The sequence below is a fragment of the Ostrea edulis genome, chromosome 4 (assembly GCF_947568905.1).
Source record: "Ostrea edulis chromosome 4, xbOstEdul1.1, whole genome shotgun sequence".
Taxonomy (NCBI): Eukaryota; Metazoa; Mollusca; class Bivalvia; order Ostreida; family Ostreidae; genus Ostrea; species Ostrea edulis.
In genome coordinates this window covers 7,846,849-7,863,282 of record NC_079167.1, presented here as the reverse complement: position 1 = coordinate 7,863,282, position 16,434 = coordinate 7,846,849, and the positions used below count along the sequence as shown (strand labels likewise).

The following is a 16,434-nucleotide window of genomic DNA, read 5'->3' as shown; positions in this document are numbered from 1 at the left end:
AATGTTAATCGTTATCTTGACATTTGTAGTACATAACGGTATATTCGTTATTTGAATGGCGTAAGATGTAAAGGAATGTAATGTCTGTGTAGATGCGTAACAAGTGAATGCATTATTTATTCAATGTAAATTTGAAATTAGATCTTCGTTATCCATATTTGAGCATTTGCACATTGCAGTTGCGAGTTACAGTAAATTTTTTGGTAATCCGTCCGATGATAGTTCGACATTCGAATTTGCTCATTCGTTTACTGCATTTCAACATTTGTTTGTTGTTTTACCATTATGACGACAGAGGGCGCGCGCTACATCGAATCTTATTATTTTCCCGGCCTTTCAAAGTCTGAGGTAAATTATTTTATTTTGTGCAAGGAAGATAAAAAGAAGGGGGTGATCAGATACGAAACAAGTGCTTGTGGAAATAATGTCAAATTCAAATCTAGGCCATGGCTCAGGCTACTGGTTTTATGACCTGGCCTAGTAAAAATTATGGAAAAATAGCCCGACTGGTCTATTACATAAAAACTTTAAATATGTTACATTCAAGGTTGGCTGTCATTTAATGAAAACAACTGGTAAATGATAACTGATTCACTTTGTTTACAAATATAAAACCCATAGGCGTCGGAACTGGGGGGGGGGGGGGGGGGGGGGGGGGGGGGGGGGGTAGCTGCAATAATGTAGCCCTATCCAAATTTTTTTATTCTGACGTTTTCGGGATAGGGCTACAATTCCATAGGATCTCCGTAATGATGCAAAATAATTTTATGAATAACCGATAATAAACTCTGTGTATCAGTCCCAAATGTTGTTTACACCAAAAGGAGTACCAACTTTGTGCTCGGGCATGTCTGATAAAGGTGTTTTTCATTAAATATAATGTACAGCATGCAAAATTCTTCGTCTGCTCCGCCATGTTTGTTATCGCGAGATCTCGTAGGTGGATCTAATGAAAAACCTAAACATTGACAATCAGCGCAAAAAATGTAGTTACTCGAACCACTTCGACAAAGAAAGGAAAATCATATTGTTGCAGAAAGAATTTACACTCTGCTGTTCGGTTTTTAACTTGATATTAAATTCAAACCTTTTCAATAGCTTTTGCCTCCATACTTGTCCATTGATGTAAATACTACCTTATATGGCATATGCAAATGACTTGACAATCAGAAGTTAAACTTCAGTACATCAAACATGGCGCACAAATATGAATTGAGAAATTGGAATTTATCGAAACTGTTGAAAACGATAGAATAGAGCCTCACAAATATTAAGTTGCAGGTTGTAAATTTATATATTGACTAAGAAACATTGAATATCATTTTATTTACGTAAAGAAAGTCAGGAAATGTTTAGAATGAGCGCAAATGTTGCAGGAGTGAATCACTCCCGCATTTGCACCATTACGGAGATCCTAAGGAGTTGTAGCCCTCTCCCTAAAAAAAGGGGTTACATTATTGCAGCTGGGGGGGGGGACTAGGGAGGGGCTTAGGCCCCCCCCCCCACTTTTTATTGCAAAGATAGACATAATAACCCCCAACCCCCCCCCAAACGACGTAGAAACCAGAATAGTTTTTGCGTGTTTTAGAATTCTTACCCAATGTACAAAACTATTTAATATTGTGAATTACGTATTTCAGTGACAGCAATGCAAAAATGGTGGGGAAGGGGTGTGAAAACGAAAATCAATCCCAATCAAAGCAAATATGTTCACGGTGGTATATGGTTACTAAATGGCATACACTGTTTGTTTAAAGTAAACTCATGGAAAAAATCAGTCCAGTCATCTATATTGATACTTACAACAATGTTCTACATCAAGTCTCTGATCAGACTACTTCAGCAGCACATTTTCAACGACTTTTAGCGCCAACCGGTTAATGTTGAGTGTGCTAGACACCCAAGTAGTCCCGAGTGTTAACTGGACCTCCTATATGATTCTATAGTCTGTTTCCCAAAAGATAGGATGTATCGCGCGCCCTCTGTCGTCATAATGGTAGAACAATTTACAAATGTTGAATTGAGCAAATGCGAATGTCGACGGATTACCAAAGCACATTTACCACAACTCGCATAGACTTAACAAACTACAATGTGCAAATGCTCAACTACGGATGACAAAGATCCAATTTCAAATATACATTAAATAAATAATGCATTCACTTGTTACGCATCTACACAAACATATATTCCATTTACATCTTACGCAATTCAAATGACGAATATACCGTTATGCACTACAAATGTCAAGATAACGATTAACACTTTTCTATTTACATTGAACAGTAGGCGCATTTAGGAACAACAAATACATAATTATAAAGATAGAATATTGAATCCTTTGGCTTTCCATATGAATGTGCTGCAGGACTGTGAACAATGCTGTTTTGAATTTTGATAGATACAGTATGTCTGTTTTAATGGCTGGGAATTTTGACAGAAATGAAAGTAGAATGTAAATTTAGAAAATATTTTATCTCTTTTTTGGAAATGCATGAGGGTATGAACTGCCACACTTTATGCTGGCAAACATTTTATGAAGCATTCTAGTCTGAAGTGCCACATTTCATACCCTCTTGTATTTTCTGAAAATGATTAATTTCTTGATTAAAGCAGATAATAGTCAATAGATATAGAGGGTATTCAATGTTTTGTTGTTGAATATAGAATTTATATCAAAAGTGAGACAATTTAGCTAACCTGAGCCAAAGGCTCAAGTGAGCTTTTACGATCAAAATTTGTCTGTTGTCTGTCGTCAGCATCATTGTCATTGTAAACTTTTCACATTTTCATCTTCTTCTCCAGAACTACCGTATATACTCGCCTATAAGTCAGATTTTTGGGAGTCAATTTTTGGTCCAAAACTCTATGTCCGACTTATAGGCGCGTCCTAAGAAGATTGGTATTTTTCTAGGCAGTGTAATGTAGTGTTTTTTAAACAACTCCGACGAGTATCATGGACTACCACACAAATGATTATTGTTCCAAATATCTAGACATATTGTATTGTTTATGTATTTTAAAATTATGTATAAAGTACAAGTATTTACATATTTTTATCTTGTTAAAAATTATTTACCTACCGGTAGGCCTAACTAATACTTTCAATTCAACTAATCTATCGTTTATCGATAAAATTGAATTACGAACCCGATTTAATATTGAAATATTCATATGTATACCAGCTGAAATATATTTCATAAAAGATTGAATATTGTTAACAGATAATTTAGATCATCATTCTTGACTCTTAAAAACTCTATTGTTGATACATTGAATTAAACCGGAACCCCACAATAACCGCGAGGCGCGCGCGCCACTAAGTAAGCACGGTGTCAGGTACTGGTAATTAGGAGACCATAATTGCGTAGGTAAACAAGGGATCATTGTCCATAATAGATCAAGGGTTGTGTTTAAACCCCTAACAGATATGGCTTGGATATTGAGCACCTCATGATTATTAATTTCTTAAAATATTTTTTGAAATATAGGTAAAAACACTAGAGCATTGACTTGAAATTGTCAATCGATTCTGACAAGAATTTGTACCGACTTATAAGCGGGTCAATGGCAAATTCCTACAAAATAACCTTAAAAAATACAACCGACTTATAGGCGGACCAACTTAAAGGCGAATATATACGGTACTGGGTCAATTTCAACCAAACTTGGTACAAAGCATTCTTGGGTAAAGGACTTTCAAGTTTGTTCAAATGAAGGGTCATGTCCACCTTAAAGGGGAGATAATCACAAAAATGCAAAATTAAGGTAGGGTCATTTAAAAATCTTCTTAAGAACCACTGGGCCAGAGGAGCTGACATTTACATGAAAGCTTCCTGACATAGTGCAGATTCAAGTTTGTTCAAATCATGGCCCCTGGGGGTTGGATGGGGCCACAATAGGGGATCAAAGTTTTACATACAAATATATAGGGAAAATCTTTAAAAATCTTCTTCTCAAAAACCATTGGGCCAAAGAAGTTGACATTGACATGAAAGCTTTTTGACGTAGTGTAGATTCAAGTTTGCAAAAATCGTGGCCTCCAGGGTTAAGTTGGGGCCATAATAGGGACTAAGGTTTTACATGCAAATATATATGGAAAGTCTTCAGATATGGGCCAAGGTGACTCAGGTGAGTGATGTGGCCCATGGGCCTCTTGGTTTTTTTTAATGTTTTCACAAGTGTGAATTAAAATTTTCTGTGAATGTTGCATTTTCTTTGGTTTTCTTTACCTCTTGGCTGTCTCTTTATTGGCATTCAAAACAATATTCTACCTTATTAAAGAAAGTTCAAAAGATATTAAAATCCACACAAGAAACATGAAAAATTTATTTATATGTCAAATATGAATATTCCCTCAAAATATAGTTGTGGTTGTTATCTATACAATGTACAGATATCACTTTTGTTCTTATCACAGTGTGAAAATATAAATTTTTATTCTATGGATAAATTTCAGTATTTCACTATTGAAAATGTAATACATCTTAATGTTTATTTTGTTGAAAGAGATATCTCTGTAACAATGTTTAGAGACTTATTCTTCTTGCTCAGTTCGTATTATGTTCCCCCGAACACATAGTGTCAGGGACATATTGTTTTTGCTCCATTTCTTATCATTCTTATCATTATTCCTCTTCTTTAGTGCTGAACTTGTCGAAATGATTTTATGAATTATAGACCTTGACCTTGATCACATAAACTGGTATAACTTTAGAACTGGGATCGAAAGAGACATGGGATCTTCTGAAATGACATGAGGATACATACTAGTATCAGGTCAAGTAATCCCTGTGACTTTTACCTTTGACCTTGATCATAAAAAAACTTGAATTGCTTTAGAACCAAGACTGATAGAGACATGGAATCTTCAGAAATAGTAAAAGGATGTTTGACCTATAAACTAGTCTCTCCAATGACTTTGACCTTGATCATAAAAACATGTATTACTTTAGAACCGGACCGATAGGGAAATGGAATCTGTATATATGATAAAAGGATGTTGTGACCTACAAACTATATGTAGTATCAAGGTAACGTTATTCCAGTGACCTTGACCTTTCTCTTATAAAGATATGTAATTAAACATATAATTCAATGGTTGTCGGGCATGCTATACATCTTATTTTAATGTCTGTCATTTTGTACATGGGAGTTACCAAGGTGGTCGAAAAACAGTAGTATTCCGTAAAAGTCCACTTTTATACAGCCAGTACTTTGTTTGGAAGACTTTGTAATCAGCAGATTATGATAATATCTTGTCATTCCTCAATAGTTTAGAGTTGCTAATTTTAGTTAAATAACAATGAAACTTAATTAACCAGATAAACTATATTTTAAAAAAATTTCATCAACATTTTATTGTTAAATTGGTTTAGACTTGTGAAGCACAGATAAAGGTATAAACTATGTTTTGGAGGCATGAGATGTAGATTGATAGCAGTAACTTTAGTTTACTCACTGACAGATAAACCTACTTTATCAAACGTAAAACCAAGTTTCACTGAGTTGTGTTAATTTGGTATTCCATTTACTTGCAGTAAAAATTTCCATGGTTTCTTACTTGTAGCTGATCATCATCTATACAGTGGAGCAAAAACCCTTAGGCTATGAAGAAAATTCATATAGCACCTGTGCAACAAATGTTTTTAGTAGAATGCAGAATTTTGACATTAGCATTGCAAAAATATCATCCCAAGTACCAGGCTGTCCAAATCTTGTTCGAACAAGTGCTGTTCAGAACTCCAAAGGATTCATCTGCTCATCGGATAAAAAGAAAGTGACGGTTGATGGAAAGGACTATTGTTGTGAGTAGTTGTTGATCAGAAAGTGTTATGTGTACGGACGTTAATTATGACAATTAGATACATACATAAGGACTACCAGCTCTTTAGCTTGGTAGTCTGTTGTGTTTTACCAATAAGGGGTGGTGGGGGTATGGGTATTGTTCCTCCCTTAGATCTACAAGTGGGGGGGGGGGGGTATGGGTATTGTTCCTCCCTTAGATCTACAAGTTGGGGGGGGGGGGTACTGGAATTACCTTGTCTATCTGTATTTGACAGTTTTAGGTCAAATTTTAACGTTCAGAAAATTAAATGGTCATAGTGATTAAATGTGTGTTAACATTTTTAACTTCTGTTTGATAACTACCATTCCAATTCTTTTCAAATTTGGCATGAAGCATCTTGGGGACAAGGGTGATGTGAATTGTAAATTTCAGGACTCGTGCACCTCTGAAGCCTTGGATGGGGGGTGGGGGGGGGAAGCTGCCAAAATTTAATTTTCAAAAATCTTTCCTACAACCTCGGATCTGTAAGAAAAACTATATGCATAGTGATACAGAGCAGGAAGGCCTCTACAAAAATTGTAAATTTCATGATCCTCAGGGTAGAGGTTCTGTCTTCAGGGTGGGGCCAAACTTGATATATGTATTTATGTGTAAAATAATTTATACAACATCTTCTTAAATTAAAACTAAATAGATATTTAGAAGGAGTAGATAGTCCTTTACCAAAGTTATAAATTTCATGATCCCAGGGGTAGGGGTTTTGCTTTCAGGGTTTGGTCAAATTTATTATAGTGATTATTGTCTTCATTTAAAAGACTTCTTTAATTTTGCTGATACTATATAAAAACTAAATAACGCTGAAAGGAATGTACCAAAATTGTGAATTTCGCAACCCCAGGGTTCTGATTCTAGGGTGTGTTTCATGGTTGGGGGTATTCACTTTCAGTAAATTGGAGTTGAACAATGTTTTGTTTTTATTGCTATTTTACCATGTATAATCTATCAAGCTTCAACCTGCTTTGAAAGTGGTTGGTTTCCGCTGAAAAGAAAATTACAATGTCTATGATAGTGAGAAACGAGTAAAAATGGTATGTTGTGCTGCAGAACATGGAATTATGAATGCAGCTCAGAAATTTTTGATGCTGTAAATTTATTGAACGTATGTTTAGACTCAAATTTTCTGTCCTAATCTTTAGAGCTCTCTACACTTGGTATGATGTCAGTTAATAATTAATCATTATGATAAAGTCAGATTACATGTAATTATTTGGAAAATTAAAGTAAAAAGGTCTTAAACAGGAGAATAAAAACCTAAATATCCACTTGAATTGATAACAATCAAGTCAGATTGACTTAAAAACAAATTCCTTCAACACTGGTTTGAATGAAGGAAGTAGTTTATTTGTGAGCATGCTCAACAGAAATGCACTACCAGGTGAGCTTTTATAGAACTATCAGAAAAAATCAGTCTCTCAGGGACACAATTCCATGTCTTAAGATGGGTTTCTGTAAGAGCTTAAGAAAACCCAGCAGACTCAAATACACATTCTGTGTCCAGGTCTTGGAAATCTTGTGTGGTTTCCAGAAAGCCATCTGGGTTCCATGTTGAGACATATCTAAGCCAAATCTGTCTCTTCCATTCCATATGGATGGGCAGAGGTACCACTGTACTATATGGCAGTGTCACGAGCATCTGTGTGCCATGTTGATGTGAGCTAGCTGTACCTTACTTTTATTGGTAAAGCATCTATGTAAATGGATAACTACCAGTCATTCCATGACCAGGGCAAACTGGTTTTGTAGTTCCAATGCATTACATGGTGTATCTAAGAACAATTCCCATAAATGATGAAAACCTATTCTAACAAGTGCTTGACTTCTATAAAATGCATATATAATTAATAAAGAGTCTGTTTAATGCTCTTTAATTTAGCAATGTATGATGTAAATATTTGACACAAACACTGTAAACTGTTGATTTCTTTCACGTTGACGTATGTCTGAATTGAATGATGTACATGTAAACCTGTACTAATGTAAACTCGCACACGCGAGTCTTAGGCTATGCTAATCCTTTGCCAGAGGGTACGAGAGTCCTGAGACTGGTGTACTGGAAGCTTCATTATACACCAGTATATTGTTTGTAATGTCTGGGTTTTGTACTGGAAGCTTCATTATACACCAGTATATTGTTTGTAATGTTTGGGTTTTCTATTTCCAGTGGACTGTCCAGCTGGAACCTACCAGAGTTCTGTCAACACTTGTACTTTGTGCCCTGTAAACACCTTCAAAAGTGCCAATGGAGCTTTATCATGTTCAGCCTGTAGTTCTGGGCTAGGAACCCACCTGACGGGGGCCACATCAGTGGGGCAGTGTAAACGTAAGAACTATCTGCTTTAATTGATACACAAAGCAAGTAAGTAATGGATATTCAGGGAATAGAATTAACACTTAAAATGCCTATTTTGTCATGTTGATTATAGTTGCTCATACCTATCATCTCTAGATACTAGTAGCTAATATGACATTAGTTTTATGTTTTCATTTTAGTAAAACATTTCTTTCGACAGAATTTTATGTTATATTTACATCTTTAAACAGAAGACTGTACGTAGTTGCATATATTCTGTCCCACTTACGCATTCAGAATATTGTACTAAAAGAACCTCCTACAGAGAAGAACTCCTGTGTATTAAGACAGTCTAATAATAAGGCAGTGAAATGTAGCCTTTTTGTATCGTCAACTGAATATAAAGTTTATAAAATTCTTATGGTAAGGTCGTAGCTAGGATACCCAAGATTTTGAACACATCAAATAAAGAAGGATTTTGCTGTGCTTACATGGATTTTTCTGTTATTTGATCAAACAACAATGTAAGTTGGTCATTGATACACGAAATGCACCAATAAAAAGATGATTTTGATGGTCAATTTGTGGGTAATGTTTTTTCATTGAATTTTCAAGTAAAGAATTTTAATTGATGCAAAAATAAAAGTGGTTTCATAGGAAAATTTTGTGGTAAATATTGGTTTTAGCAATGTTAAACATTTACAAATAGTTTTACAAAATTCTATAACAATTTTTTTACAGTATCCTTTGTCCTTAATTTCCTGTATACTGGGTATATTATAAGATGGCATAATACGTACGTTTCAGTCGGTTTGTCTTAACTTGCACACTGTGAGACTGAGTCTCATCTCTTGTGGATTCAGCTTGAGCAGAGGATGTTCTAAAGGTCCCAAATAGTTGGTCTGATCAACCTCAATTTGGAATAATTTGGCTAGGCATAGTAGAATATATCTTGTATTGCATGAGGTTTTGGATTATCAAACCCTGTGAAATGGTTTATCCTTTGAGGGAGTTTTATTTGGCTTGCTTTTGACAAATCCGTAGAAGCATAGACAAGATCATAATAATCATGTACAGTATTTCTATTTCTGTGTGGGGTATGTAATGAGTTGGGAGTGTAGTTTAGATTCTGATGGTGAATCTTGTGCCCTTGTGTTGTACTAATTGGAACACTTCGGGTTTTATTAACCATACTCTTTTTAAAATAGGTTATATGTTGTTTTTCAGCACTTTGTTCACCTGGTACATATTCCACCACTGGTATGTCACCTTGTAACCAATGTCGTAAAAACTCTTACTGGGTCAATAGTACCCATTGTGAGGATTGTCCTAATGGAGGGAAAACAAATCGCTTTGGAACATCAAATATTGGATTATGTGTAGGTGAGTTAATGATAAGTTTTACATTCAGCAGCGAGGTGTCTAGGTTAGTATTGGATGTATTTTGTACTAGTGGTTGGATATATATGTATGAGTATGTTATTTGTTGAGATCCGTTTATATATTTATATAAATATATAAATTCCTTGTGACAACATCTTTCTGTTGGTACTAAACATTTTGACCTTGACCTACTTTTTAAAAAAAAATTGACATTGGTCATAACATTTACATGTAAATGGTAAATATTAGAACTTTCATATTGCACATGAGCATTTCTTGTGACAATATCTTTCTACTGGTACCAAAATATTTGTCCTTGTGACATTGCCATCTTTGGAATTGGCCATTATCGGGGGTATTTGTGTTTCACAAACACATCTTCTTGACTTCTTCTCCAGAACCAATGGACCAATTTCAACCAACTTTGGTCAAAAGCATCCTTTGGTGAAGGGCTTTTAAGTTTGTTCAAATGAAGGGTCATGCACCCTTCAAAGGGGAGATAATCACAAAAATAGGGTGGGGTCATATAAAAATCTTCTCAAGAACCACTGGGCCAGAAGAGCTGAAATTAACATGAAAGCTTCCTGACATAGTTCAGATTCAAGTTTGTTAAAACCATGACCCCCAAGGGTAGGATGGGGCCACAATAGGGGTCAAAGTTTTACATACAAATATATAGGGAAAATCTTTAAAAATCTACTCAAGAATCACTGGGCTAGGAAAGTACAAATTTACATGAAAGCTTCCTGACATAGTGCAGATTCAAGTTTGTTCAAATTGTAACTTTCAGGATCCCCGGGGTAATAACTTTCAGGATCCCGGGGAAAGGTTCTGACTACAGAGTAGGGCCAAACTTGGTATATATAATGTATATGTGTATGTTCAAAACATATAAATGATATCTGCTTTAATGCTATTGAAACTAAATGGATATTTAGACAGAGTAGGTAATCCCATTATCAAAATTGTAAATTTCATGATCCTAAGGGGTTAAGGGTTTGGTTTCAGTGTGGTGCCAAAATTATTATAATGATTTGAAGGGTTTCTTTAAGTTTGCTGATACTGTATAAAATCTAAATGCATGTTTAGGAATAGCAGAAAAGGATGTACAAAAAATGGTGAATTTCACAACACCGGGGTTTTGTCTCTAGGATGGGTCCAAATTATATTCATATTGTACATGTTTTACATGTACATATATTATGTAAAGCCTTTCATCAATGTATGCACTTTTAAGGGCATTGAAGTTTTATACTGTTGCTGAATATTAGAATATAACTTACATATTCAGAATAGGAATTTTTTTCTAGATTTCATAGCCCTTGGGACTAGTAATACTTTTAACTAGTACTCAGATGACTGATAAGGCCTGTGGGCCTCTTGTTATCATTTGACATAGGCCTTTGATATTTGCTTTGTGGGTATACCATGATAAGACAGTGTGTCACATGCCATTTTTGATGACCTTGATAGAAATTTTTGGGCATTTTTGTTGTCCAAACCATAACTTTTGTCTTTTGACATAGGCCTTTGATATTTTAGCTATGTTGATAAGTTTAATTTACTTTCATATGTTCACAACACACATATAGGTGACTGTTATGTACCGTAACCAGGGACCAATATACTAGTTAGTATATAGGTCCCTGCCGTAACTCTTAATTTTCCACTTTTAAAATGATCCCAAAAAATGTTTTAAAAAGTGTGGAAAATGAAAGAGGAGATATCAGTTTTAGTTTGCTTAAACAATTCTTCCTGGTTTCAGTTAGTTTGCTTCAATTTGGCAATGTTTTTTGTGCAAAATGACTTGCTTTTATTGTTGTATGCCATTTTGAAACTAACATAATTAACAAAAGGGGGATAACTCCTGAAAAGACTGATTAGCATGCATTGAGTATTTGAGAAATTTTCAGGTTTTATTTTAAATCTGATGATTTATTAAGCTGCTTTCATAATTTTTTTTTTATTGCAGAAAAATGTGACCCTGGTACTTTTTCATATGATGGCTTCAGACCTTGTACACTTTGTCCTAGGAATTATTACCAAGAACAAGAGGGAGCAACTTCCTGTTCAAAGTGTGCTGATGATAAATACACATCAAATGCAGGAAGTTCAAATGTCTCAAAATGCATCGATGCAACAGGTACAGAAGTTGTTCAGAAATACAGAGTTAGAAACATCTATGCATAGTTTACCAGATGAGGTGTAAGTGCGCACTGGTTATTTGAGAACAAGTAAAATTTTCTGTTAATTTGTCACCGTATTTGATCATTAAGAAGAGTCCACATGCACAGCTGTCATGATTTTGATGTGTCTGTAGTAAAGTATATTTGTATTACAGCAAAATTTTACTGATGATGTTCTTAACTGATTAACAGGTCCCTGAAAAGAAACATACGGTTTAAAATGTTTATATCCTTAGTTTTGGCAATATTTTCTCTTGTTCATTAACAGTCTATGATATCATGGTCATATATGGGATCTTACATGTTGATTATTATTTAGTTTTTTGTCTTCTCTTCCTGAGCTTTTGACGATCAATTAAAATATAGGCTGATTTACTATAGGACACTATGGGAAATAACTTTTTGGAAGGGTTCCCAAGCCACTAAAAAAATTACACTAGATTTCATTAATCAGATGTGTGAATGTGCACCAAACATAATTGGAGTGTAAGGAATTAAGTCTACCATTTGAATTGTTGAGGAAGCATCTAAAAATTTGACCAAAAAATAAATCAAATAATTCAGAGAGCACATGAGATTCACTTTATGAGTACAGGAGATTCACTTTATGATAATTGTAAGGAACACATCATATTTATGTTGATGTGAATATAATTTATTATAATGAAGATGACATGTTTATTTAACAGGATTTTTTTCTCTCATAATGACGTGAAATTTGTCATGATTATATATGTAAATGTATTATAAATGTTGGAGATTATAACATTTATGGAAGTCTGAATATTAAACAACTATTGACAATTTATTGGTCAATACAATACTTTAGCTACCAGAGAAGTACAATATTAACTGAGCCTGAGGGGAAAGGCAAATATTGTACTTAGAGGGTAGCTAAAGCATCATAATGAACGAGAAATATTGAAACTGGCTACTAGAGCCTATAATGGATATATATATTTGTTTACAGCTAGAGTACAAGACCTAGTCAAACATGATTAGAGACCTGAGTTTTTGTTTACTTTATGACTAAATGATCTGAAACAGCTACTAGAGCTTACCAAATGATACTTGGTCAGCCATCTTTGTCTACAGCTAGAATGCGAGACCTCATTGAAAGTGATTAGAGACATGGGTTTTCATGGGACAACTAAGACGTAATAATCAATCATATCAATTTGGCACAATTGCAAACTGATGATATTGATTTGTAAGACGTTACTGTGATTATAAAATGTCTTTTGCAAAATTTTGTGCAACAATTGAAAGTCTAAACTAAATGTGGCCTCCTTCATAAATGAAAGAACACTTTTAATTCATGAAGAACTTTTAAACAAAAGTGATAAAGCACTTGAATAATTGCAATTTTACTATTAGTTAAGAATGATGTAGATACAGTATACTGAGATGTTTTTATGGTGTAGGAGTACATTGACGTTTGGTAACATTATACTAGATACAGACTGAGGTATAAAACGTGAAAAAATGAATCCTCTAATTGAAATGTTTTTGTTATTTCTGAAGGATTGTGTGCTGGCCTAAACTGTCAGAATGGTGGTTCGTGTGTTCCCCGATTCAACTCCGCTGTGTGTGAATGTCCACCTGGTTACCATGGTACCAGATGTGAAGTAATGGTGAACAACTGTGTATCACAGCCCTGTTACAATGGTGGCGCATGTAATAATCTCATCAACAGTTACACATGTACCTGTCCGTCTGGTAAGAGATTATTTATACTTGGATTTTATGCATGTGATATCTTCCAGATCAGAAAATAAGTCCAAAACAATTCTGCTCTGCTGAGAATCTAAAATTGGGTAAAAAAAATGATCATTAAAATTCATATTTTAAGAAATCTGAGCCTCATGACAAATGTCCACAACCAGCAGATCAGTAGCTTAATTGTGGCCATAAATGTACATTTGTACTGTGGAATCATTAGAATTCATGATGGCTCAATTTTTGTGGAATACCCCTCACCCATGAATTTACATCCTCAACGAATAAAGACAAAGCAAACACTCCAGAGTTATCTTTTTATAAATATATAAATCCACGAAATTACGTCCCCACAAACCCCTAAAAATTCAGCAATCCACAAAAATTGGCCCCCACGAATTTAAATGATTCTACAGTAACCTAAAACAGTGAATTATTGTTTTGAATGGTCCAGTATTCTCCATGCTTTTCAAATTAGTTCCAGGATCAATTTTGTACAACTACCTCTCTGCTCTCGGTAACCTCCCATGCCAACTTGAAGTTATTAATATGAGTGACGCAGCACAACTTAGATATTGCAACTATCCCAATATACTGCAGAAAATGTCATTTTTGATATCAATTACATAAAGACCAAATATATTTTACACACTTTCAGTAGCGGCCACTGGTTAGATGATTACTAATTTCGTTGTCCTGCTTATGGAGCGCCAAATTATATGATATGATCATTAATTCAATGGAAGAGAGCATTAATTCAATTATTGCATGCATTAATTGAATTATTGCTCTCTTTAATTGTTATCATCAATTCATTTAATGAGAGCAACAATTGAATTATAGGGAGCTTTAATTCAGCAGAATAATTAATGCTATCATCATTACAATTGATGTGCACAATAATTCAGAATTGAAGATATCATTCAATTATTTGAGTTTATGTTAATTTGATACTCCATACATGTTACACTGGTTTTAAAATGGCAACCAGCTCAGTTATACAGATGAAACTTTAATGAAATTCCAGTTGTTTAAAACAATACACTGAAAACAAAAACATGTAATCTACATAGTTTCTTGCATCATGCACTTCTGTATGTGACATCATAGTTATTTTAAGTCACAGTGTACAAGTATCTTGTATGATGAAAATCATATACTGCAGGTAAAAGAAAAATATGTATCAAAATTATTTTAGTATTGCTCTCACCCTGAGTGAAATTTCTTCCAAATTATTTCAACTACACATTGTATTTAATAATCTGAATATATCTGTGCAGTCTAATTAAATCTGCATTGTGTAGCGATGTACGTGAGCGGATCAAAGGATCTGCATGTTTTACTGCCAGTCCAGAACTAAATAAATATTATTTACATTTCATCGTTGGAAGGCAAGAAATACATGAAATTATTTAGTACATGTGGCTTTTATTGCTTTTATTATCATTTAATAAAAATACATGAGAATGTGATCTCCTGCCGAAGAACGGACCCCAATCCATGAGTTCCGGATGACCTACAAGAAATCACATGCATGTTTTTACTTTAATTCTGAGTTCCGGATGACCTATAAGAAATCACATGCATGTATTTAATTTAATTCTGAGTTCCGGATGACCTATAAGAAATCGCATGTATTTACTTTAATTCTGAGTTCTGGATGATCTATAAGAAACCACATGCATTTATTTAATTCTGAGTTCCGAACGATCTATAAGAAATTGTGTACATGTATTTAATTCTGAGTTTCAGATGATCTATAAGAAATCGCAGGTATTTAATTCTGAGTTCCAGACAATCTATAAGAAATCGTATGTATTTAATTCTGAGTTCCAGACGATCTATAAGAAATCGTATGTATTTAATTCTGAGTTCCAGACGATCTATAAGAAACTGCATGTATTTGATTTGAGTCACTATAGGTATAAACTTTTATGTACATTGCAGTATGTGCAATTTTATATGATACAATATTGTACATTGAACATCAACAAAAAATTATAATTTGACAATTTATATTAGATGAACTTGGTCAGGTAAGGTTCATTGTTAATGATATGTACATGTCAAGGGTCCAGAGAGCATAAACGATAGATCTTCTTGCCTCCTTAATACCATAAGTATAAATGTGTTTATAATCATTTTGGAAACAGATTCTGTATAACTGTTGCCATCATCAGTTTGTATGGGTTTCTTTCCACAGGAACAACAGGCCCAAGATGTGAAACGGACACAACTGACGATTGTTCTACCTCGCCATGTAAAAATGGTGGCATGTGTGTCAACTTGTTGAATACCTTTCGATGCTTATGTGCTGATGGATTTTCAGGAACAACGTATGTAAACTGGTGTTATTATAAGTATTTATTGTACAAAAATATGATCATTTTCAGGTAGTAAAAATTTGATAGACATGGAATAACATTGTTATAGGTAAGTATTTAACAAGATTCAGAAGTGCAACTTTCTCCTAAATATTTATTTCACAAAACAGCCCTTTTCTCTATGCATAATGTATATCTGTAACCCCTCTCATGAATATTCCTTGTTAGTCCCCTACTGGCAGAGCCAAAGGGAACTTTAGGTTTGCACTCTGTCAGTTCAGCAAATCAGGTTTCCACACTTTTTTTTTTATCATGTTTGCAAATACTCATTTCATATATAGTACATTGCTTAACCATAATAAGTTGGAGATCAAGTTCAATATTTGTTTTGGTCCATTTATTTTAATTATTTTTTTTTGCTGAGTTATTACCCTTGGACTTAAATTAGAAAATTAAAGCAAATACTAAGTTTTTCAGACTTTTCTTGTTGTCATGCTTGTAGATATTCATTTAATATTTGGTACATTGCTTTACCATGACAAGTTATAGTGATCAAGTTTGAATTTTATTCCAGTCCATTGATGTTTTGCTGAGTTATGGCCCTTGGATTTAGAAAATATGGAATTTGAGTCTGGCTTTTATTATAAGGTTATTCTTGCGCACAGACTGTTGACGTATGGTTAT

The 16,434-nt window shown here is 34.2% G+C and overlaps 1 protein-coding gene across 1 annotated transcript in view; it reads left to right on the top strand.

Annotated features, from left to right (window-relative positions):
• Positions 1-16,434, top strand: part of LOC130053972 (uncharacterized) — a 108,155-nt gene that overhangs the window by 36,762 nt on the left and 54,959 nt on the right. Inside the window, exons 26-31 of the mRNA XM_056161816.1 lie at positions 5,570-5,807; positions 8,010-8,168; positions 9,366-9,521; positions 11,494-11,664; positions 13,232-13,426; positions 15,630-15,762. Coding sequence (XP_056017791.1) covers positions 5,570-5,807; positions 8,010-8,168; positions 9,366-9,521; positions 11,494-11,664; positions 13,232-13,426; positions 15,630-15,762 — 1,052 coding nt within the window. The remainder of the gene's footprint in view (positions 1-5,569; positions 5,808-8,009; positions 8,169-9,365; positions 9,522-11,493; positions 11,665-13,231; positions 13,427-15,629; positions 15,763-16,434) is intronic.